General features: G+C 42.2%; 1 protein-coding gene across 4 annotated transcripts in view; it reads right to left on the bottom strand.

The window, feature by feature from the left end:
• Nucleotides 1-24,068, bottom strand: part of MISP (mitotic spindle positioning) — a 223,219-nt gene that overhangs the window by 62,515 nt on the left and 136,636 nt on the right. For all 4 annotated transcript variants that reach the window (XM_077475639.1, XM_077475641.1, XM_077475638.1 and 1 more), the window contains one exon: nt 3,577-5,689. In XM_077475639.1, coding sequence (XP_077331765.1) covers nt 3,577-5,689 — 2,113 coding nt within the window. The remainder of the gene's footprint in view (nt 1-3,576; nt 5,690-24,068) is intronic.

Below are 24,068 nucleotides of genomic sequence, written 5' to 3'. Positions count from 1 at the left end.
CGCCTTTGCAAAATTCAGATTACCGTCTATGGGCCTTCCTTTATCTAGATGGTAGCTCACCTCTTCATAGAAGGTTGATAGATTTGTTTGCCAAGAATGATTTTTTCATGAATCCATGCTGATTTCTGCTAATGATACCGTTTTCATTACTAAAATCTTGCATATAGTCCCTTATCATCCCTTCCAAGAGCTTGCATACTAGTCATGTTAGGCTAACTGTTCTGTAGTTCCATGGGATATATCTTGGTCCTTTTTAAAAGATTGGTACTCCATTGGCTTTTCTCCAATCAGCTGGTATCAGACCAGTCAGTAGACTGTTCGTAAAAAATTAGGAACAACGGTCTGGCAATTACTTGACTGAGCTCCTTAAGGACCCTCGGGTGCAAGCCATCTGGTCCCGGTGACTTATTTGTGTTAAGTTTTTTTAAGTCTGTTTCTGATTTTATCCTCTGTTAACCATGGGGGTGCTTCCTGTGAAGTGTCATGAGGATAAACATTGCAGTTTTGGTTACTGAAGCCCCCTGTTTCTTTTGTGAAGACTGAGGAGAAGAAAACATTCAAAACCTTCACCATCTCACCATCCTTTTTTATCCAGAATCCCTTCATCACTCTTTATGTGGCCATTATGATCTGTCCTGCCTCTTTTACTATTTATGTACTTAAAGTGGAGTTGCCCCCCAAAAAATAAAACCACTTAAAAATCTTAAAAAAAATCAAAAAAAAATAATTGGCAAAAAAAAAATTTTTTACTCACCTCTAAATACCGGTTGCTAGGGGGTCCCTCGTAGTCTGCCTTCTTCATTGCCCGGGCTGGTGACATCACTTCCCCTCGCGCCGCACATTCACCTGGGACCTGTCACGTGTCCCAGGTGACTGTACGGCGTATCACGGCGCCCTGCGCCGCTCGCGCATGCGCAGTGGGTGCCCGGCTGTGAAGCCACAGCCGGGTGCCCACAGTATGCATGACGGCGCCGCGAGCGGAGCGGGGAGCGAGGGGGGGGCTTCGTTCCCCCGCATCGCTGGAACCCGGGACAGGTAAGTGTCCGATTATTAAAAGCCAGCAGCTGCAGTATTTGTAGCTGCTGACTTTTAATTTTTTTTTTTTAGGGGGTACCCCACTTTAATGAATTTATTGGGATTTTCTTACTCTCCTTCGATATGTGCCTTTTGTGTTCTATCTTAACCTCCCTGATTACACCCTTACATTTCTTATTGCATTCTTTGTACAGTTGGAATGCTAATGATGATTTTTATGTTGGCGTTAAGCCACCCAGGGCTTTTATTAGCTCTTTTAAATGTATATTATTGAGATGCACTGGCTAACCTTATTTAATATGCTCCTAAAGCACAGCTATTTTTCCTCCGTGTTCTTTGTTCCTAGGATTTTATCCCATTTAGTATCTTCTAGCAAGGAGTGTAGTTTCTGGAAGTTGGCTCTTTTGAAATTCAGCGTCTTTGTATTCCTCTTATGTTTCCTATTTGTGTGATTTATGCTGAAATTAATTGACCTGACCTGTGATTGCTGTTTTCTAAGTTGCCCCATATTTCTTTATCCATGATCAAGTCTGTATTGTTAGTAATCAGTAGGTCTAGTAATGCATTGTTTCTTGTTGGTGCATTTACCATCTGAGCCATGAAATTGTCCTGTAAAACATTTAGGAAATGGCAAACCTTAGATGAATGTGCGGTTCCTTCTGCCCAGTCTATGTCTGAATAATTAAAATCCCCCATTATAATGACACTTCCCATCCTTGCCACCATTCCAAACTGACATTTCAAAATTGAGCTTAGGTGCATTCTGTTTCCACTGATCATCCTTGAGATGCTTCTACAACTTGGAGTCCACCTGTGGTAAATTCAGATGACTGGACATGATTTGGAAAGGCACACACCAGTCTTTATAAGGTTCCACAGTTAACAATGCATGTCAGAGCACAAACCAAGCCATGAAGTCTAAGGAATTGTCTGTAGACTGCTGAGACAGGATTATATTGAGGCACAGATCTGGGGAAGGCTACAGTAAAATTTCTGCAGCATCAAAGGTGCCAATAAGCACAGTGGTCTCACCCATCCATAAATGGAAGAAGTTTGGAACTGCCAGGACACTTCCTGGAGTGGACCGCCCAGGCCAAACTGAGTGATCAGGGGAGAAGGGTCTTAGTCAGGGAGGTGACCAAGAACCCGATGGTCCCGCTGACAGAGCTCCAGCATTTCTCTGTGGAAAGAGGAGAATCTTCCAAAAGAACAATAATCTGCAGCAATCCACCAATCAGGCCTGTATGGAAGAGTAGCCAGGTGGAAGCCACTCCTCAGAAAAGGCACATGACAGCCCATGTGGAGTTTGCCAAAAGGCGCTCGAAGGACTCTCAGACCATGAGAAACAAAATTCTCTGGAGGAATCAAAGATTGAACTTTTTGGCCTGAATGGCAAGTGTCGTGTCTGGAGAAAACCAGGCACTGCTAATCACCTGGCCAATACGATTCCTGCAGTGAAGCATGTTGGTGGCAGCATCATGCTGTGGGGATGTTTTTCAGCGGCAGGAACTAGGAGACTAGTCAGGATCGAGGGAAAGATGAATGCAGCAATGTACAGAGACATCCCTGATGAAAACCTGCTTCAGAGCGCTCTGGACCTCAGATTGGAGCAAAGGTTCGTCTTCCAACAGGACAACAACCCTAAGCACGCAGCCAAGATAAAAAAGGAGTGGCTACAGGACAACTCTGTGATTACATAGTTAGTCAGGTTGAAAAAAAGACACAAGTCAATCTAGTTCAAACAAAAAAAATACAATCCCGTATACACAATCCTATACCCGTAGTTGATCCAGAGGAAGGCGAAAAACCCCAGCAAAGCATAATCCAATTTTCTATAGCAGGGGAAAAAATTCCTTCCTGATCCCCGAGAGGCAATCAAATTTTTCCTGGATCAACTTTACCTATAAATGTCAGGAGCCAGTTATATTATGTACATTTAGGAAAGAATCCAGGTCTATTTTAAAGCAATCGACTGAGCTTGCCAGAACTACCTCTGGAGGGAGTCTATTCCACATTTTCACAGCTCTTTCTGTGAAGAAACCTTTGTGTATTTGGAGATTAAATATTTTTTCCTCTTTAGAAGTAAAGAGTGCCCCCTGGAGTGCCATTTTCAGATCACTCCAGAGTGCTCTCTGGAGTGATCTGAAAATGGCTGTGCACTGACACTCCCCATCCAACCTGATTTAGCTTGAGAGATTCTGCAAAGAAGAATGGGAGAAACTGCCCAAAAATAGGTATGCCAAGCTTGTAGCATCATACTCAAAAATACTTGAGGCTGTACTTGGTACCAAAGGTGCTTCAACAAAGTATTGAGCAACGGCTGTGGATACTTATGTACTTGTGATTTTTTTTTTTTTTTTTATTATAAATTTGCAAGGATTTCAAACTAACTTCTGTCCTTATGGTATGGTTTGTAGAATTTCGAGGAAAATAATGAATTTAACCCATTTTGGAATAAGGCTGTAACATTACAAAATGCGAAAAAAAAGCGCTGTGCATACTTTCCGGATTCACTGTATTTTATGAAGAGCAGCTGTTTACCTGATGTTAGCGATGGCCTTCCATACTGATTATATCCATAATGCTCTTCTTTGGATGTGACAACAGGAGTAAGTTCACTATTTCTTCTTTGTTCTTGTAATTCCCGATCTCTCTCTAATGTGTTGCGGATTTCTTCCTCAATCACAATAGAACGTGAAGGCCTCAGCCTCATATTGTATTTCAAACCTCCATTAGCAGATTCTGGTGCTTTCTCCATCTTATCGTCCTTTTCCTCTTCAGCCTGACCTTCTTGTACCTGTATGCTGAACTTCAAAGGCTGAACTTGAAAATTCTGTTTGTGAACAAATATTTCCTCTGACGTTTCCTGAGCTGTAGTGGTTTCAGTAGGTGACCATACATCTAGAATATTATCCATACTTAGCCTTCTGGTTCTGTAGGGGTTGAGTGGTGTTGGTTTCCACTTAGTTCTTACACTGTAGGGTAAAGGAGCATCAATGACTGTAAAATTAGTTGTCTCGTTTTCCTCCCCTGAGTCTCTCTGGATTGTACTAGCTTGGATGTCAGCTATGATTTCCTTGGAGGTAGTTTTGGTTGTTGTTTTCTGTGGCTGAACCGGTATTTCATCTGGCAGCTCAAACAACTTTCTGCGCTCATCTAATTCTTGAGCATTTCCTTTATCATAAAGCCCAGCCACTTTTCCTTCATTTTTTAAATCAGCTTCCCTTTGCTCTTCTCTTTGAATTTCTCTTTGAAGGAAGAAGGCAGTGCGAGCTTTGTCTGTGTTCTTTTTGGACATCTGTTTTTCTGGGGAAACAGACAGCACTGGATTTTTTTGTATTTCTACTATCTCTTTCGATTCCACTGAATGCTGAATTCCCCTTTCTCTCCTTAAATTTTCCTCTCTTTGCAATGCAAGACGGATTTCTCTTTCAATAGGAGTCTCATCACTGGGGTTTGGAATGTCGTCTTTCTCTTCTGATTTCAACTGCGAAGTCTCAACTCTGTAAACTTCAGTTGGCTCTTCCTGCTCTATACTATCTACAGAATCTAAAGTAAAATCCTTTAAGAACTGTTTACGAAGTAAACTCGCACTTCTTTCCCTACCAGTTGTCTCTTGGATAACAGTACCTTTATTTTTATATGCTTTTATGTTCTGCTCCAATATGGATGACTCTTGCGGCTTGGCAACATCTGAATAGCTGTCGTTTTCATATAGAGACGGAGAAGAGAACCTAGGTGGTCTGTACTGGATTCGAGGGGTTATAGGCAGACTGTTCCTCTTCTTTTCTAACATTACAAACTGCTGCCTGGCAGATTCAAAATTGATCTGTTCCATGTCTACATCTGCTGTAGTTTGACCACCAGATGATCCATTCACTTCTTTGTTTGTAAATGGGGAATCATTGCTCTCTTGTATGTTGATCAAATCTTCTGTGTCCAAGCTTTTACGCTGACCTTGCTTTTTGATAATGTCTCTTCTTTCCTGTTCAAGCTCCCATACTTTCTCTGGGGTAAACTGATGTGAACCTACCCTAGATTTTCCACCATCTTCATCATCACTGTCAACAAAGAGCTTGCTTGGGCTAGTCTCTGAACGATGTGAACGTAGTTCAAAACGTTCCTCCTCCCTCAGCACTTTCAACTTACTATTTCGGTCTGGTGGGGGAATCCACACATCCTTTCTCTTATCTGCCACTTGGCTTTCTTCAGGTGTGGAATTAGTCAGATCTTCCCGGGAACCATCTATACTTCTGGATGAGGAGAGAGAAAAGATTTGGCTTCTGGTCACTCTGTCCATGGTTACGTCTGGAGCAATGTTTGCCTCTGTGTTAGTGGTATTTTGCCTTCGCTCTTCAGAAATATAAGTTATTTCTTCATCCGCATGAATGATCGTTGTATGCACATTCAATTCCCTTTCATTTTGTGTTTCAGATGTTAGTTCTGTTAATCTGAATGTATTCTGTATGTCTTCATTGTTTTTCTGTAAATCTTCTGTATTTGAGTCAGTATTCAATGAACTAATAATTTGATACTGTGTTGAGATATCTGCTATAGTCTGAGTAGAGTCTGTTTTGTCATACTCATTTCCATAAACTTTGGATAACTCAGATTCTGGTTGGTTCGAGCTTCCTTCTTCGCCACTAACTGACACCTAATGTAGAAAAAACAAAGGGAAATACATTGGTAAAATCATTTTTACAATTGTAATGTTTGTTTTAACTTTCTGTTAATTTATTTTGAAATAATAGCAAACAATGCAATTGCTAAAAGCAAATGGTAGTGTAACAAACAACATCTAGATATTGATGATGCATGAATTTCAAGACAGTAGACAATGATATAGACATTATGTAATGCATGCAGTTAAGTTGTTGAAACACGAGAAGTGTCTAAAGTCTTTTACTATACAGTGCCTTGAAAAAGTATTCATACACTTTTTTTTTTGTCATGTTACAACCAAAAATATAAGTGTATTTTATCTGGATTTTATGTGATAGACCAGCACAAAGTGGTACACAATTGTGAAGTGGAAGGAAAATAATAAATGGGTTTCCAAATGTTTTACAAATAAATCACTGGACCGTGGGACGAGTGAGTGTCTGTTTATTCAAAGTCAGCAGCTACACTTTTTATAGCTGCTGACTTTTAAAAGGGTGGAACTCCAATTTAAGTGTCTGAAAGAGGTCAGAATGTGATTCACAAATTTAATAGAGCATCTAGGTAGATCACTTATGGGTACTTCTTAAAGATTTTTATAGTTTCATTTCCAAGTTAAGTACAGCCAAAAAAAGGGTAGTATGCCAGAATCCAAAGGTGACAATTCAGGAATATTTATTAAAGACACAAAGCACCATTACAGTAGAGGGTTATGGTGCAAAGAGAATACAGTGACAACTGCTGAGGATTACAAATTCATTAGCGATCGTGAAGCTTTTGGGTGTGGTGTATAAACAATCGGGAAGAATAGTAGTGCCTAAGAAGTTGGATATTATGGTAAAAATTTCTGACCAAAATGCTCAAATTGCTGGGCAAGTTTGGTGTAGTTGGGTGCCTAGGTCCATGTAGCTCCTAAAGCATGTGGGCATGTATGTGGGGAACAAGGATAAATCTTTCTAACAGAGCCCTGGATAGTAGTAAACCTGATAGACTTTAAAAATCTCTCCTACTCTATCAAAAGCTAGAAAAAAGTTTTTGGTTTGATATGTGGCCAGGGATAGAGAGAGGGGATTATAGCGGTGCCAAAGAATACCAAATAGCAAATGATGTACAAAAATTTTAACAATATACATTATTATAAATACACAATACAAAAAAAGTTAACAGAAAGCTAAAAAGGAATTGAATTTGTAAGCATAGAGGAAAAAGCAGGCCTAGATCATATGAAGGCCGTTAGTACAGGGTAAAAGCTCCTACATGTTTCGCCAAACCATTGGCTTCCTCAGGGAAGTGATATATGCCTGTACCAAAAATGAAAATTCTAAAAAAAAAAAAAAAAAAAAAAAAAAAAAACACAAGAAAGGGAGAGACAACATAAGGTTACAGTGCAATTAGATTTATATATATTTGCTATCATTTCAGAATGCACGGCATGGTCATAGACCCCCCCCCCCCACCAGTCATGGGGGGGGGGGGCCTATGACCATGCCATGCATTCTGAATTTATAATAAATATATATAAATCTAATTGCGCTGTAACCTTATGCTGTCTCCCTTCTTGTATGTTTTTTTGTTGTTTTATTTTTAGAATTTTCATTTTTGGTACAGGCATATATCACTTCCCTGAGGAAGCCAATGGATTGGTGAAACATTTGGAGCTGATACCCTGTACTACCGGCCTTCACATGATCTAGGCCTGCTTTTTCCTCTATACTTACAAATTCAAACACATTTGTTGTGTACCCGTCTATATTATTGTATGCTGAATTTTTAAAGGTTTCTGTTTACTGTTTTTGTATTGTGTATTTATAATAAAGTACATTGTTAAAATTTTTGTACCGCTATAATCCCCTCTCTCTATCCCTGGCCACATATTTTTGTTTAAATAATTGGGATGAGGTGCCGTATATCGTGAGGTTCTTCCAGCCACACCCCTTTTTTCCACACTTTATAGACACTGTGGGGTTTATTTGCTAAAGGCAAGTAGGCTGTTCAAATTGCAAGAGAAGTTGCATTTGCTTGAGAATTTTCCCCCAAGCTTAGTGAATGAGAAGCTTCCTCCTTGAATCTATCATTCCTGACACAGCATGATAGCATATATGTATGGGTAGACTCCGCCCCCTGCCCTATCACAGGACCAGTTATACTATAAGATTAGGTCTCCTCCCTGCCTGCAGCATTCTCTTTTTTTCCTCACTGCTACCAGCCGGTTATGCTACTGCTGAGAGCAGGATTTTTATTTTTCTCTCACCTTGTCAGACACTTCTGACCAAGCCGCACAGGTTCAAGCCTCTCCTGTGTTGAAGCTCCCTGCTGTAAAGGCAGACGTGAATGCCTATATGGGTGAGACCTCACCCCGCAAGGATACTGGAGAGGGGAGCAGGTATCTGACCTAGGAGAGCCATCAGAAAACCACAAACGTGCAGTGGGCTGTCCATTCTCAAAATGGCGGAATCACTACTTCTGGGACTAGCAGCCTCATTGAGTGGCGCAAGATGGTGGAAGCACAACTTCCAGTAAGCTGGATATCAGAATACAAGGTATAACTTCCGGGTGCAGTAAGATGGCCGTGGAAGTACTTTCGGTATCGGAAATGATGCGAGGAGCGTCTCAGGAAGCCGCAGAAGGGGCACACCCACCCCAGCACTTAAATAGCTCTAAAGGAGGGGAGGAGCACAATCCGTGAGGACACAAGTGCACCAGCATGAACTTGTCAGGCGCCACAGAAATAGGACACTGGTAGGAGACATGCAAATCAAAAGTTTTCAATTCCCATGTTGGGACAAGTGACTGAGATAGTACTGTCTGTGAATTTCAGAGTCAAATGAGCTCTCCTAGGGACCAGCCACGTATCTTAAGGTGAGGGCAGGTAGGTATATGTGTCTGTATGACATCCTAAAAAAGAGTGCAAAAAGAGAGGAGCCTTTAGATAGAAGGATGGATCCAGATATGAAAAGAGCCTACTTAGCAGCAGGCAACGCATGTAGACCCGTCTTGGCACTTACCTCTTTGGCCAAAGCCATTACATCATGGGCAGAGAGCGTAGAAGCAGATCTGCAATCAGAAGCAGATATGACCACATCCCTCAAATTATTAACCAACATCAAGCTTTCAGGTGACTTTGTCGGTGAAGCAGCGATTGATGCCATGCGCTGCTCAGCCAGGGCCATGCAGTCATTGGTAATGGCGAAGAGACCACTGTGGCTCAAGCCATGAAATGTGGATATATCGTCAAAGGTAAACTGGTGTCGCATTCTGTTTGACGGAACTGCCCTGTTTGGTAATAAAATGGAGTTAGAGATTTCAAGTCACTGGAGGCAAGTCGGGTATGCTCCCGCAAGATGTGAAACCAAATCAAACACGCTTCCAGGGAAGGAAGCAGTATCCAAATAAAGTGAGAAAATTTAGACCTCTTAAAAACGTATAAAAAAAAGTGAGAGAACACCTCAAAATACAGTGGCATGAATTTCAAAGACAGGATTGACTTTGGAGCAGCAGAAACCCTTTTGACGGTGCCGCAGTCCAGACGGGGGCAGTAGGTGCCAGGTTGCACAGATTCGCTCATGTTTGGACTGAGAGAGTCAAAGAACCCTGAGTCATAGATGTGGTCCAAGCAGGACACCGTTGGAAATTCCTATTCCTTCCCAAAACCCCCCACTTCTCTCCCACACGATTACCACTCAGTCAACAGAGAGCTCAGATAATATTTGAATATATCCAAACGCTACTACAGAAGGGCACTATAGAACCAGTACCAATACAGGAGCAAATGCAAGGTTTCTATATTTACCACTTTTCTTGGTTCAGAAAAAGACAGGCGACTCTAAGAGACCTGAACAAATTAATCTTGGTCCAGAGTTTCAAGATGGAGTCATTGCACTCAGTAACGCAAGCCCTTTCAAAGGGCAACTGGATGTTGTCCCTCGACCTAAAAGATGCATGTCCCGCTGCATGCGCAGTTCCACAAATATCTGCAGTTCGCAGTGTCAAACCAGCATTTCCAATTCATGTGCCTGCCGTTTGGTCTGTTTACCAATAATAGCTATTCTACACAAACAAGGCCTACAAGCCTTTCACTACTTAGACGATATCCTGCTGACGGCAGAAAGCCCGCAGATACTGTTGAACCATCGTCAGATACTGATAGACACGTTACGACACGTTAGCGGAAGAGCCAGTTAGAGCCGTCACAAAGGCTATTGTTTTTGGGTGCATTCCTAGACACCCACAGAAACATGATAGAGCTGCCCAGGGAGAAGGTGGCAGCACTCCTAGCCAAGTTGGAAGAGATATCGAAGATGACCTATCTATCAGCATCAAGTTGCCTCAGTCTTCTGGGAACATTATCTGCGACGATCCCAATGGTCAGGTGGGCTCATTGGAGGTTGAGGATATTCCAGAAAGGTTTCCTCAATCAATGGAAAAAACAATCAGTCCAACAGAGGATTCAACTAACTTCAGAGATGAGAAAGTCCCTAGAATGGTGGAGAGATCCGGCAAATCTCCACAAATGCTATCAACTAGTACAAGATTCCCCGCAAGTGATAACATCAGATGCCTCAAAATCGGGATGGGGTGCACACTACAATGGGCCCGTAGCCCAAGGCAGGTGGAAACACAGACAGAGAGAGGTCTCCAATGTGACAGAATTGAGGGCAGCCCTCCGTGCACTGAAAGCATTTCACAAATAGGTTCAGGGGACAAGTGTGGTCGTCCAGATGGAGAACAGGACAGCGGTCACTTATGTGAAAAGACAGGGTGGGACGCAAAGTCGGGCGCTACTCACTGAGGTAACACCAATAATGGAGTGGGCAAAACAACATCTAGCCCATCTTTCAACAGTCTATATGCCAGCCCCGCAAAACTTTAATGCAGCACCTTGAACAGGTGAACCGTAGACCCCAGCGAATGGTCCCTGAACCAATCAGTCTTCCATTGGATATGCAGACACTGGGGCTACCCAGACTTGGATCTAATGGCAACCACAGCCAACACAAATTACAGGCGCTTTCTGGTCAGGACAAGGCTCCAAGAAGCAGAAGCAACAAATGCTCTCAACACCAAATGGGTTTGCAGACTATCCTATGTATTCCCTCTAATTGCACTAATCTTCAAGCTACTCAACAGAGTAAAAACACACTCAGGGATGGTGATAGCAATAATTCCAATGTGTTCACGCAGATCGTGGTGCGCATTGCTGCAGTCTTTAGCGGTGGAACCTCCGATACCCCTTCCAAACATACCAAACCTGCTACAAGGTCAAGTGGTACATGCAGACGCAAGAGTTTTATACTTAGCAGCCTAGAGACTGAAAGGAGAAGGCTAGAAGAAACAGGGTGTTCAGCAGCTGTAGTGGAAACACTGTTGAAAGCAAGAACAGCCACAACTAACCAGACCTACTCTCAAATATGGGAAAAGTTCATATCCTTTGTGAAGTTCGATCCCCGAACACCATTAGAACCAGAGATTCTAAGCTTCCTCCGAACAGGTCTGGATAAACGCTTTACTGTTGGTGCACTCAAGGTACAAATCTCAGCCCTGACAGCATTGTCAGGAGTGAAGTGGTCTTCACGGTGCCTAATCCGTCAGTTCTTGAAGGCATGTGTGAGAATTAGTCCCGCAGAACGATTATATGTCCCACCATGGGATTTCAAAAAGTTTTGGACTTTTTATCTCAGGGCCTTTTCGAGTTAGGACAGACTACATCTCTATGGAACATCTCTCTAAAAGCAGTGCTTCTTACGCCAATCACCTCAGGCAGGAGGGTGTCAGATATACAAGCCTTGGGCTATAAACCACCATACTGTTGCCACCTGGCAGACAGAGTGATATTACGAACACTACCGCATTACAGGCCTAATACCCCATTCCACAGGAATCAGGAAATGGTACTTCCAACTTTCCAGGCAGAAACATCAGAGATACCACACAGTCTGGACTTAGGGTCTATCTTAAAGAGTTACATAGAGGAGGACAGAAAATCTGTTCCTCATCCCAGAAGGGCGTAGAAAAGGGCTGGCAGCGTCCCCAAGGACACTTGCATCATGGCTAGGAAAGGTCATATAGAGAGCTTATACTGCAAAGAACCTAGAATCCTAGAACCCCCAACCAAGCTTAGGGCTCACTCCACACGGGTGATGGCTACCTCATGGGCAAACTTCCGAGGGGTCACATCTGTACTAATCTGTAAGGCAGCAACCTGGGTAACCTTCAATACTTTTTTGAACCGCTATAAAGTGGACCCTGCGGCTTTAACTAAAGTACATTTTGGCTGCTCGGTATTGGAGCAATTGACATAAACAGATACAACTATATAAATGTGTATATAGAATAAATAGTATTAAATAAATAGTATTATAAATAGCATTACCCGCCCATCTGTCTGGTGCTTTTGTACATCCCATACGTATATGCTGTCATGCTGTGTCAGGAATGTGGAAAATGTTATACTTACCTAACGGTAATTTTTCTTTCCTGATGCAAGCATGACAGCATATAGGTTGCCCCCGTAAAAAAAAAAAAAAAGAAAGAAATAAAACGAAAAGAAAGAAACAAACAAACAAACAAACAAAAAGGCCTCGCAGTGATACTAAATTACGAGAATGCTACAGGCAGGGAGGAGACCTAATCTTATAGTATAACCGGTCCTGTGATAGGGCAGGGGGCTGAGCCTACCTATACATATATGCTGTCATGCTTGCATCAGGAATAGAAAATCACCGTAAGGTAAGTATAACATTTTCCTCATTCAACCATGTGCAAGCAAAAATGCTGTTTGTTTTTTCTTAACTTTTCTTGCACGTGATCAGGTATATTTTTGCAAAATAAAACTAAACCAAATTAACTAAGCTTTGGGTCTAATTCCTTTGCAAAGTGAATAGCCCATTTGCCTTTAGTAATCAGCCCCCCTTTTAACAGCTACAGAAAGTTTACTGTTAAAACCACAGAAAAATCTGGTATATTTCTTACATGCTTAATTGCAGTGTTTTTTACTTTCCATAAATTATTTTTTATTCAGAGGTATTATAGTATTATCACTTTATTCAGCCAAGGAATTATTTAGACTTGCAAATGACTACCATTTTGTAATAGGGTAATATAATTTATCTTGTCATAAATTCCTTAGAAATGACCAAAGTACCTACTATATGTAAACTAGCTTTACACACCCTCATTTTAAATTGTTTTATTTTTATATAGTTAATTATTACTGTGCATCCAAATGGTAAGAATATGTATCTCTCAGTCTAATAAATTCCTTACAAATGGTCAAAGTACCGACTACATTCAAAGTTCAGAAACAGACCCTTTTTAAAATTATCTTATTTTTAGATGGTTAATTATTACTTTGCATCCAAATGATATGAAGGTGTGTGTGTATGTATGTATGTGTGTGTGTATATATATTGATATCTATCTTGTTGATAACAATATCAAACATAGACCTATTAACCTTATCATAGTCCAGGATTTCAACAATCACGATGTAGCACACTGATGTTCAGGCAGGGCCGCTATCAAATTTAGTTTCCGGGCAATAGATGCCTTGGTCAGTTGTTAGGAGTTCAATTGATTTCTCCCTAATTCTGGCATTGCTGCACTTTTCTATACTGTCACCAGGTGGCATTGTAGCTGGTGACATTAGATAAGACAAGAGCATGGCAAGGATAGATGAGGAATGAATGGGGTGTCTCAGCCAATGGGCAGGGATTTTCTTGGGTCCCTTTGCCTGCTGGGAGAGCCTATTTATTTGGGTGGAGTCAGGTGATTGGGGTTCTGTGCCGTGTGTTGCAGTGCCCTGGGCTGCTATGCCAGAAACCTAAGGTCTATCCCGGGGACATCTGCCTGCTAGGTTGTCTGAGGGCCTATCCAGAAGCAGGAAAGGCAGCGTAAGTTTGGGACTGCGGGTTTGTAGTCCAACCAGAAGTAACAGTTCCGCTGCCCGGGGAACCAGTCATGGTCGGAGGTAGAGGGGAAACTGTCGCCACTAAGGGACCATCCACCTTGCTAACGGAGACCATTGTGAGTAAGCTGAGGCCATTACCTAAGCAGACTTCTCACCAGCCGGGGGCGGTGAATAAGTGGGAAAACTTCAGCAAGTGCCAAGTCAGGGACTCAGATGGGCAGCAGAGGTGATGCTTGTGGAGCATCAGTGAGTGCCAAGACAGGGACATAACGTGTCTGCAGGGTTGAAGCTTGAGGAGTAACTGTGAGTGCCAAGCTAGGGACCCATACTGAGTGCTAAAGTGGAAGAGCTCGGGGGATCCAGTGGCTAGTAGATCTGAAGTGTAGTAAGAGAGACTGGGAGCTCGTTGAATGAAGACCTACCGTGAGTGGGTGTGGGGAAAGCTGAGAACTGTTCATGTTGCAAATAGGTGAATACAATTGTCGTTGGTAACAGCTACAAGATTGTTGCCATAGGAGACAGCGGTTCTACCTATACAGAAGTGGTGTCCGGTTGGAGGCCTTCATCTGTATAGTTTTCTACCTATAGAAGTCTCAGAGTCTGATAATTATCTTTGCATCTACCTAAGGGTGTCCTGGCCCTAACCCTGTCTCCTACAGTTCTATTTAAGAGACAATGAATCTCTTTGCATTCAAAAAGTGTCTGGTGCCCACCATGCCTTGTAACACACTCTACATTGAAGGATGTCAGACCTCCCTAACCCTAACTCTGGAGGTCACCATTAGGCCTAAAGAGGCCTGTGACTTTGCTACAACTAAATCACTACAAACAATAAAGAAAAGCAATAGTTCAGGAGATCATTTATTGTAACAAACTGAGCTCTGTCACTCAAAACCATAATTTTGCTTGAAGCATAAAGATCTTATAGGGGCCTACGCAGCCCATAGAATATGCAATTTTCTTTCCTACCGTCACTGGTGGAAGGAAAGAAAATTCCTTGATTCCCCCATCAACACAGTCAGTACTGATGCGACAGTGCCTCCCGCAGTGCTATTGTGTTCTGCCAGCAGGTGGGGAGCCTTCCCTACTTGCAGAACACAATGATTATTGCAAGCAGCTATAGCCATCAGCAGTAATTGAATGTAAAAAATCTGACAGGCTGGTTGTACTGCAATCGATCCATGGATCCACTTGGGTGCAATTAGCCTGCTCATACATGGATCGAATCATGGCTGGGCCCTGCTGAACCAGCCAAATTTCAATCTATGTATGGCCAGCTCTACACAAAAAAATTATAATTATTTTTAGGAGACACAGACCTCTGGGATATCTGCCCTGCACCTTTAAGTGGATGCAAATATGCTAGATTACCATCATACCCATATGAGCTAGTTTGACATTCAATTCATAGATTTTCATATGAATATTTGTACAAAAATATTGTTTTTAACATTCGGTTTTCAAATGAATGCCATTTCCCAAATAAAATCACATGCATTGTTAGGCCTCATTCACACAGTGAATACCCGTGGGAGGACCATTCATGTAGATGGGACGCAGCTGCTGTCAGCATCCCAGTGTGGGCAAACACGACCCTCACACAGGTGTAAGCTGTAGTATGCCCATGTGAACGAGGCCTTTAATTCATTAATTCGAGAAATATATTTCATTCTGCTCCTTCAAATTTTCTTGTCACTGCAATTGAGTTTGACACCACTAACATTTGATAAAATCTACAAAAACATTTTGAATAAAAATCTATTTTTTTTTTTAGTAACTCTAATGTTATCTAGTTCAACAGTAAAACCACTTTTGCAGCCAAACTGGGATAACACCTACTTCATATTTGTTACATGTTCCAGAATTCAGCATAACATAAAGGTATTAAAAAAAATGGCAGTTTACCATTTTAGGTACCATTTTCTGCAAATTCCAGCACTGTAAAATGCTTAGTTCTCTTTGTTTATGAGGGGGCTGGAGAGCTGGGTTTGCAATAATTAAAGTTGAAGTTTTGGTATGCTTTTTTTTTTTTTAGCATAGTTACATTGGTCCAGCTTGGAACAATGTAAGTATGCATGTGACATGCCTGTGGGATCCCCCTTGAAACTGGAAATCACTAGTGATTTCCACTAGCTTCTGGGTGCTGTGCACATGAGGTCGCTTGCTTGACACAGGAGCCATTCACAGGACACCTTGCATTTTTCTCAAAGAATGCAAGGAATTATCTGATTGGATGAGGGGAAGTGGTGATGTCATAATCTACACCTAGTCCAATAAAAAAACTCCTTGCATTCATTTAAAACAATGCAAGGCATTCTGTGAAAGGCACAGTACATACAGTAGGGCAGCCACTTGGCAAGGAACCTGGAAGACAGCGGCAATCACTGTAGTAGCAGCTCCCACTACAGTAATTTCCACCTATTACAGAGATTCCACAGGGAGGGAACATGTATATGTACATATATGTACCAATATAACTATACAAAAATATGCATACCTAAACTTTAGCTTTAAAGTGGTTCTAATGTCAAAAGTTTTTTTACTTTAATGCATTCTATTCTGTTAGCCCTTGTACACACGGTCAGACATTCCGAATCTGTCGGATTTTTTCTGACGGATTTTGTCCGAAACTGGTGTTGCATACACACGGTCGGACAAAGTTGTCGGAAAATCTGATCGTTCCGAACGTGATGACGTTATTTCGTTACGACGGGACTACGTTCAGGCTAGTAGCCAATAGCTTTGGTCTAGGAATTTGATCTGAGCATGTGTGGCACTTTGTCCGATCGGAATTCTTTACAAACGTTCAAATCATGTTGCCGTAAAATTGTTTATATCCAGCTCTCAAAGTTTGTTGGTCGGACATTCCGACGGAAAAAGTCTGACGGTCGGAATATCCGACAACACGGTCTGATCGGACATTTTCCGTCGGAATGTCCGACCGTGTGTACAAGGGCTTAGAGCAGTGAGAACTATAGGCTCCTGCTGCTGTCGGCAAACTCCTGGCTTACTGGAGCTGTGTGTGTGTCTATGGATGCACATAGCCTGGATTTGAAGCGCAACTGCATAGGTGCCCCCTCAGCACATGGCTTGCTAAGGGGGCACTTGCATTAGGAAGGAGGGGAGAGCGTCAGCAAGGAACTCCAGAAGAGGAGGTAAAGGACCACTCTATGCAATATAATTGCACAGAGAGGTAAGTATACCCTCCTTTTTAAAAAAAATAAAAAATAAAAAATAAAACTTACATTTAAGCCTGGTACACACTAAGGCCGAGTACACACGGGCGGATTGTCTGTCCAACTTAGTCCGCTGAACCGTGTTTCAGCGGACAATCCGCTCGTGTGTGGGCTTCAGCGGACTTTTTCAGCGGACTGTCTGACGAACAAAGTCTTACGGAATTTCCGTAATTTTGTCCGTTCAAACTTGGTTTTGTCCGTCCAAACTTGGTTTCAGCGGACAGTCCGCTCGTGTGTAGGCAAGTTGGACGGACTAAGTATGGCGCATGCTCAGAAAGGATTTACACGGCCGAAGGTTGCATTGCAGTGTATAGGATGTCGTTTTTCTAGTCCCGTCGTACGTGCTGTACACGTCATCACGCACGCTTTCAGCGGACTGTCTGCTCATCGTGTGTGGTCAAGTCCGTTCATTCAAATTTTGAACGGACTGTCTGTCGGATTGTCTGACGAATTTAGTTGGGCAGACAATCCGCCCGTGTGTACGCGGCCTAAGGCTTCAATGTACACTGCTGCTGGTAAACAGATGTTTAGTAGCAGTTGTGCGTTTTTTTTCAGCTGCCCCTGAACTCTCTTCTATGTTATCTTATCAGTACATGTACACAGGGTCATTTATAATAGTTTCTAGGCAGTTGGGTTTAGAAGCATTTTCTGGATTGCAAAAAAATGCATTCAGGACAGATCTTCAGAGGCATTTGAAACACCAAGTGCCTGTAACAGCTTGTAAATGCGTTTAAATGTGATAACTTGTGTTTAGCTGTGTTTCGTTCAGAGGAGTTTTTCATTTTTGACAGTTTGCAAAACAAAAAACGCAAGCGAGACTAAACGTGGCATGTAAACATTGCAAAAAAATGGTTTTAAATGTCACTTACTTTCTGATCATTTAGGAGAGGCTTTAAATCATCCCATGTACATGAAGCCTAAAACAATCGGACTTTCCGACGAGAAATGTTGAATGTTAGGCTGTTGGTGGAAAATCCGACCATGTGTATGCTTCATCAGACAATTGTTGTCGGACTTTCCGCCAACAAATGTTGGCTAGCATGTCTTCAAATTTTCTACCAACAAATGTGTGTTGTTGGATTTTCCGTGTATACACAAGTCCATCAGACAAAAGTCCAAAGTACAAATACGCATGCTCGGAAGCAGAAGCGGTCGGTCTTATAAACTAGGGTTCGTAATAGAGAATTATTATTCATGACGTGGCAAATTATGAAATCTCCAAATGCGCACAATTCTCTTCTTCTTTAATGGGATAATAATGAAGCTGCTGGTGATATTGATGGAGTTATTGCAAACAAATTTTCAAAGGCTTTTTTTTTCTAGTGATATCAGATTATTTTTTTTTTATTTGTGCAAGTTACCACAACAGAAATATCCCGTCGTTTTTAAGATCAAAAATATCTGCCAATAGAACTTAACCAATAAGTGCATTCTATGCATCCAAAAATATAGAAAATGTACCAAATCAAATCATTATTCAACCAAAAACATAATGTCAAAGCAATAACTCCAAGGCCACTAATAAATAACACGTTATTTATTATTGGCCTTGGAAGAAGAGAAGAAGAAGAAGGCGGCGGCGGCAAATGAGAAGACTAGGCCAACACTAGTAAAAGAGCTGGAAGAAGATAGCGGAGGAGCCTGGCAGAAGAACCAAAGAGCAGGAGAACAGGCTGGAAAGACCCCCAAAGTCAGAAGAAGACCCCCAAATTTGGAAGAAGACCCCCAGACGGCGACAACGACGAAGGAGAAAGCCGGGCTCCTCCGCTAGCAAAAGAGCGGCAAAAGAGCAGAAGATAGCGGAGGAGCCCAGCAAGAATACCCCCGGAGCTGCCTAATAAACTACTTTAAAAACCTGTGTTTTTTTCCCCCCCGGTGAATGGGTAGGAGTACATTGTACCCATACTCATTCACATAGGGTAGGGGTCCAGAATCTGGGGGCCTCCTTGTTAAAGGGGGCTCCCGGATTCCGATAAGCCCCCCGCCCGTAGACACCGACAACCAACGGCCAGGGTTGTCGGGAAGAGGCTCTTGTCCTCATCAACATGGGGACAAGGTGCTTTGGGGTGGGGGGCCCGCCTTCTTCAAAGAACCCACCCCCCCCCATGTTGAGGGCATGCGGCCTGGTATGGCTTGGGGGGGGGCGTTCGCTTGTCCCCACCCCCTTTCCTGACCAGCTGGGCTGCGTGCTCGGAAAAGGGTCTGGTATGGACTTTGGGGGGACCCCCACGCCGTTTATCGGCGTAGGGGTTACCTTCAAAACCCATACCAGGCAACAGGACTTGCGAGGTGTCAGTCTCGCTAGCCCCATCGTACCTGAAGTCACGTTCAAAATGAAAGGACTTTAGTCCATGTGTGGGCTAGTCCGTTCATTTGGAAAGTCTGGCGGATTAGCACACAGACAAGCGGACAATTTTGATTCAAGACTTCTTTCAAAGTCCACACACACGGTCGAATTGTCCGGCGGACCAGAGTCCGATTGTGTGTACGGGGCATTAGACTCTTTCACGCTGCCCAAAGCCAGCACTTACAATCCCCCCTCACACACACACACACAGACGGGAGAGGAGAGGGCTCAATCTGATCCTCTTCCTCCTGCCCCTACCCCTCTGCTTCTGCCCACAATCCAATCCCCAGTTCTGTGCCTCAGAAAAGGAAAGTTTGGAGTCCAGCAGCCTCAGATACACCTGGATAACTGCCAAGGGGTGAGTGAGGTCACCATCCATTCCTGTCTGTGACTGAAGTGTCCCCTCTATTCTCTCCTGCCTCTGAATGAGTACACCAAGGTAATCATGGTTCTCAGAGCATCCTTTGCATCCAAGTTCCCCTTTACACCAGAGGCTACAGCATTCCCCCTTACATCAGAGTGCTTTCCATACCTCAGACTTATCAGTGTTCACCCTTAAATCAGGGTTCCCAGAGCATCCCTTATGTCAGAGTCTCCACAGTTCTCCCTTACATAAGAGTCTGCAGAGTCCCCCCTTACAGTATAAGGGAACTCTGCGAGTTCAGATGTGAAAAGGGAATTCTGCAGATACCAGATGTAAAAGGGGAACTCTGTAGACTTTGATGTAAAAGGAGACTCTTGTTATTCACGTCATATGATTATAAATGTTATTTAATTGCAAAATATATGTATAGATTATGTAGTGGATAACATTTTGGACAAAGTGTCATTCATGTGTAAATTTCGTTTTTGCCTCAGAACAGTAGCGGTTCTGAGGGTTAATTATGTAGGTTAACTTTGACATCAGTTTGGCTGGGCTGTGTTAGAAGTTCTGCTTGGTCATGTGAACAGGTGCACATGACAGGCCAGAACCAGGCCTGGTTGGACGCTTTAGGTATCAGCCTTCTCGGAAATCAATCAGTGGGTGTGCTGGGCCCCGCTGAGGAGTCTGGGAAGGGGTACTTAAGATGTGGAGGTCACGTGTTAAATGGAGGAATTCATGAGGCCCTAGCGGTCTGTTCTTGTTTCCAGGACCGGGGTAGCCCCGCGAGGGGTCACGGTCACGGGGTGTTCGACATCCCGCAGCATGATTCTATGGGTTACCCCCAATAAACCCGACTGGTCTGGGGCAGCGATCCATCTGTTCCCGAGTCTCGGAACCGGCTGGTCCGAGGCGCAGTAACTGAGGGAGGATTCAAGGTGTCCGGGTGTGCTCTTGGCTTGGAGGGGCACCACAGCTCGTGAAAGTGACAGGGGGAGGACTCTTCGGAGGAGGGACGACAAGTGGCATTCTGAGAAGTGCCTGGTTACTGAGTTGGGAAGGATATTGACGAATCCACACTTTTCCCAGTACTATCAAGGAGACCGAGAACGTTCCAGGTACTGAGGAAAAAGGTTCCTGTTCACTTGTACATGTTCAGAGTTTTGACAAGTTCTGAATCAGCGTGCTGATTGCCATGATTTCTGGCTAGAGATCTGTTCAGCCTTGAAGTGCCCAGCTGCGAGTGGCTACTCTCTGGATGGTATGAGAGACTTTGTTATGTCTGCAGTTCAAGGTGCCTGAGTTCTTCACCCTTGCCCTCTGTTCCTATACGAGACAAGTGTTGTTGGATGTTACCCCTGCAAAATAAAACCTTTCAAAAGGACTTTATTGGTGTCAGCGTCCAAGTTGTTGGGTATCAACCCTGGGAACCCCTAGACATGGAAGAACAAGTCAAGCGGAGGTAACCAGTAAGCCCAATAAGTCAAGGCCGCCCTACAAAGGGTTATGGCTGCTACATTTATACTATAAAAAAAAATTGCTGTACACCGCTAAAGTGTTCAGGTTTGACTTGAAGAACAGGTGGTAACCCTAAGGTAAGCCTTAATATAGGCTTACCTGTAGGTAAAAGTGGTTGTAGAGGGTGTACAACAACTTTAAGAGACTTTCAAAAAGGTAAGTAATATATACATTTTTTAAAAGTTTTAGCCATGCTGTGTGAATGGGAACACGTGTGAATGGGTTTTCTCAAATTTAACTGCAAAAGTGAAAACACTTTTAAGATGCAGAATGCACAAATGCAGCATACAGCACTTTATACCAACATGTGTGCGTCATTTTAGGTATTTTTGTTGTTTTGCAAAATCCTTTAAAATGGAAGTAAACTCTCCTATTGTTTTCAACCAAGGAAGCTGCCATTTTGCCCTCAACTTAATCTCTAACTGCCATGATGCTGCACATGTGATCAGTTATGACACCAGCCATTGGATGATTTGACAGTTTGACTGAGAGCACAAACAAATGTGACAGTTACATTTCCGGCAAGTGCTGGGAATGTAACTTTTTTGAAATGTTTATATCGATGGGTTTACTTCCACTTTAATATGTAAAATAGCATAATGCTGAATATGTGCATGTAGCAAAGTTAACCAAGGCAGGGGGTGCGATTAGGAATGGTCCTGTACTGCTGCAAGCTGCTGATAACACCAGCAACTGATAATTCCAGGAATGTTACCACTGAGCATCTTACAAACACAAACACGCTGACTGCACACATGAAAAGAGCCATACAAAAGTCTTAAAACGCAATTACATGTCCCTTAAGAAGTATATGTGCACATATTGCATGAACTTAGCAACTGAAAGTCCTGCGTGCAGTAAGCTAATTCTTGACACACCAAATTGTATAGAAGCCATAAAATAAAACCCAATTAAAAAATGTATCAACTACATGTGTCTTTAAAGTTTTAGGTGTATCTAGGTTCATACACTATAAATACATGAATAATATATACAAGGGGTCTTTGCACTTTTATATACATTTATATACTTTTATATACATACATTATATAATAGTTTAAAAAAACTGCAAGACTTTTTGAAGAACCTATAATAAAAGTGTGTGTGTGTGTGTGTGTATATATATATATATATATATATAATGTATTCATATGTGTGTGTGTGTGTGTGTATGTATATATGTATATATATATATGTATATGTATATGTGTGTATATATATATATATATATATATATATATATATATATATATATATGTGTGTGTGTGTGTGTGTGTGTGTGTGTGTGTGTGTGTGTGTGTGTGTGTGTGTGTATGTATATATATATATATGTGTGTGTGTGTGTGTGTATGTATATATATATATATGTATGTATAATACGTAATAATATATAATTCATATACAAATTGTACATAAAGGAAGTGCATGCACACAAAATGCATAACAAATTGTTATTTGAATACTAATACAAGTTGTAAATATGTTGACATTTTACATATTAAAATAAATTGTCATCACTTATAGTAGAATTAAAGCCCCCAATTTTATTTTTTATTTTTTTCCATTTTGGATAGAGAAAGGAATGGTTACAACCCCTGTCATTTTTCTTTTTTGGCCATCTGTGTCCCATTGAGGAGATTTTAATTCGTATCCTGTCCCATAGCGAAAAACTAACTAAGGAGAAATCCCTGCAAAAAGATCAAATCCCTGGTTGTCACCAGAACTGAAGATTTCCCCTCTATTCCTGTTCTAGTGACAACCCTAAATTTGGAATTTTCTTTCACTTTCACTCTGCTAATGGTAAACACGACAAATAGGGCTCTTTTATATTTGTGATGCCCTCTGAAGAGCAATCGGTGTTTAGGTTTTCCAAGGGCATTTGACAGGTGGTGGGGAGTTTTTTTATCACCTCCTCACCCCTTAATTTGACTCTGTAAATGTAATTGTGTGTATTGCTCATGGTTGCATGGTGGCTGAGACGCAACGCCATTGATGTGAATGGGCGAGTTTGTCAGGTGGTGCCGCCTGTCAAACTCTACAGCCCAAGTTGAATATGCCACGGCATGTGAGCAGCCCTGTTGGGGTGTAATGTTAAAATTTGCTCAGCAGCCTGAAAATCTAGAGAAAAAAAGTTTAGCCTTTAGGTATATTTTAAAGATCTTTGTTTAGTGTAGTGCAGTTAAAGACTCCCACTGTCATTGCCTCTACCCTCTGGAATCTTCAATGACACAATTTAGCCTTCTCAAAATTTGTGTTCCCAGCCATTCCCCTGACCCTAGAACCACTTGCATTCTATTACTTGAGTTTAAAATATGTATGTCCCTTCCTTCAGCTTTTGCTCACCTTGCCAGGACTCTGGGTCACTCCTGCGCTGTGCTCATGCTCAAAACTCTGAACCTAAAAGATTTGCATGATTAGGTATTTTAGGGCTAGGCAAAGTCCAGTGATGATAATATGGTCACACCCAAGGCAGAGGAGGGACTTGATGGTGTAAAACAGTGTAGACTGTGAACTTCTTACATGCAGCAGGGTCAGAGCACTAATAATGTGGGTGTGCCAAGAACGGGCATCGCCGAGTGTGATAGTGATTGTGGAGGAGTTTGTGCAACATTTGGGTGTGTACATACCATAACAGTATTTGAAAAGACACAAATCTAAAGTCATGTGGCTTCTAAGGGTTCATTCACACTATGTGCAGTGACCCTCATTTTTCTGCTCTGAATAAACACAGCTTAACATTAGTGCACAAAGAAAACAATTGTTTTCCATGTGTTCCATTCAAATGCAACACTGGTGTGATGTGCAGTGTGGAAAAATGCAGCATGCCTCTATTTTTATACACTAACCGCATGTCAGCATACAGCAGTGACGTGACGTGGACGAAGTGTCACTATGAAAAAAAATTAATACAAACATATAGCAATAATAAGCAATATGATGTGCTGGAACACACACATCAAACCACCCCCTGCTGAAAATCACTTTTGCCCTATCCTGCACAGCAAA

This window comes from Lithobates pipiens, unplaced genomic scaffold, assembly GCF_037356315.1.
Source record: "Lithobates pipiens isolate NorthernLeopardFrog02 unplaced genomic scaffold, aLitPip1_a1.2 Scaffold_13, whole genome shotgun sequence".
Taxonomy (NCBI): domain Eukaryota; kingdom Metazoa; phylum Chordata; class Amphibia; order Anura; family Ranidae; genus Lithobates; species Lithobates pipiens.
The sequence above is the reverse complement of the archived record's forward strand: the minus strand, read 5'-3'. Positions and strand labels throughout refer to the sequence as shown.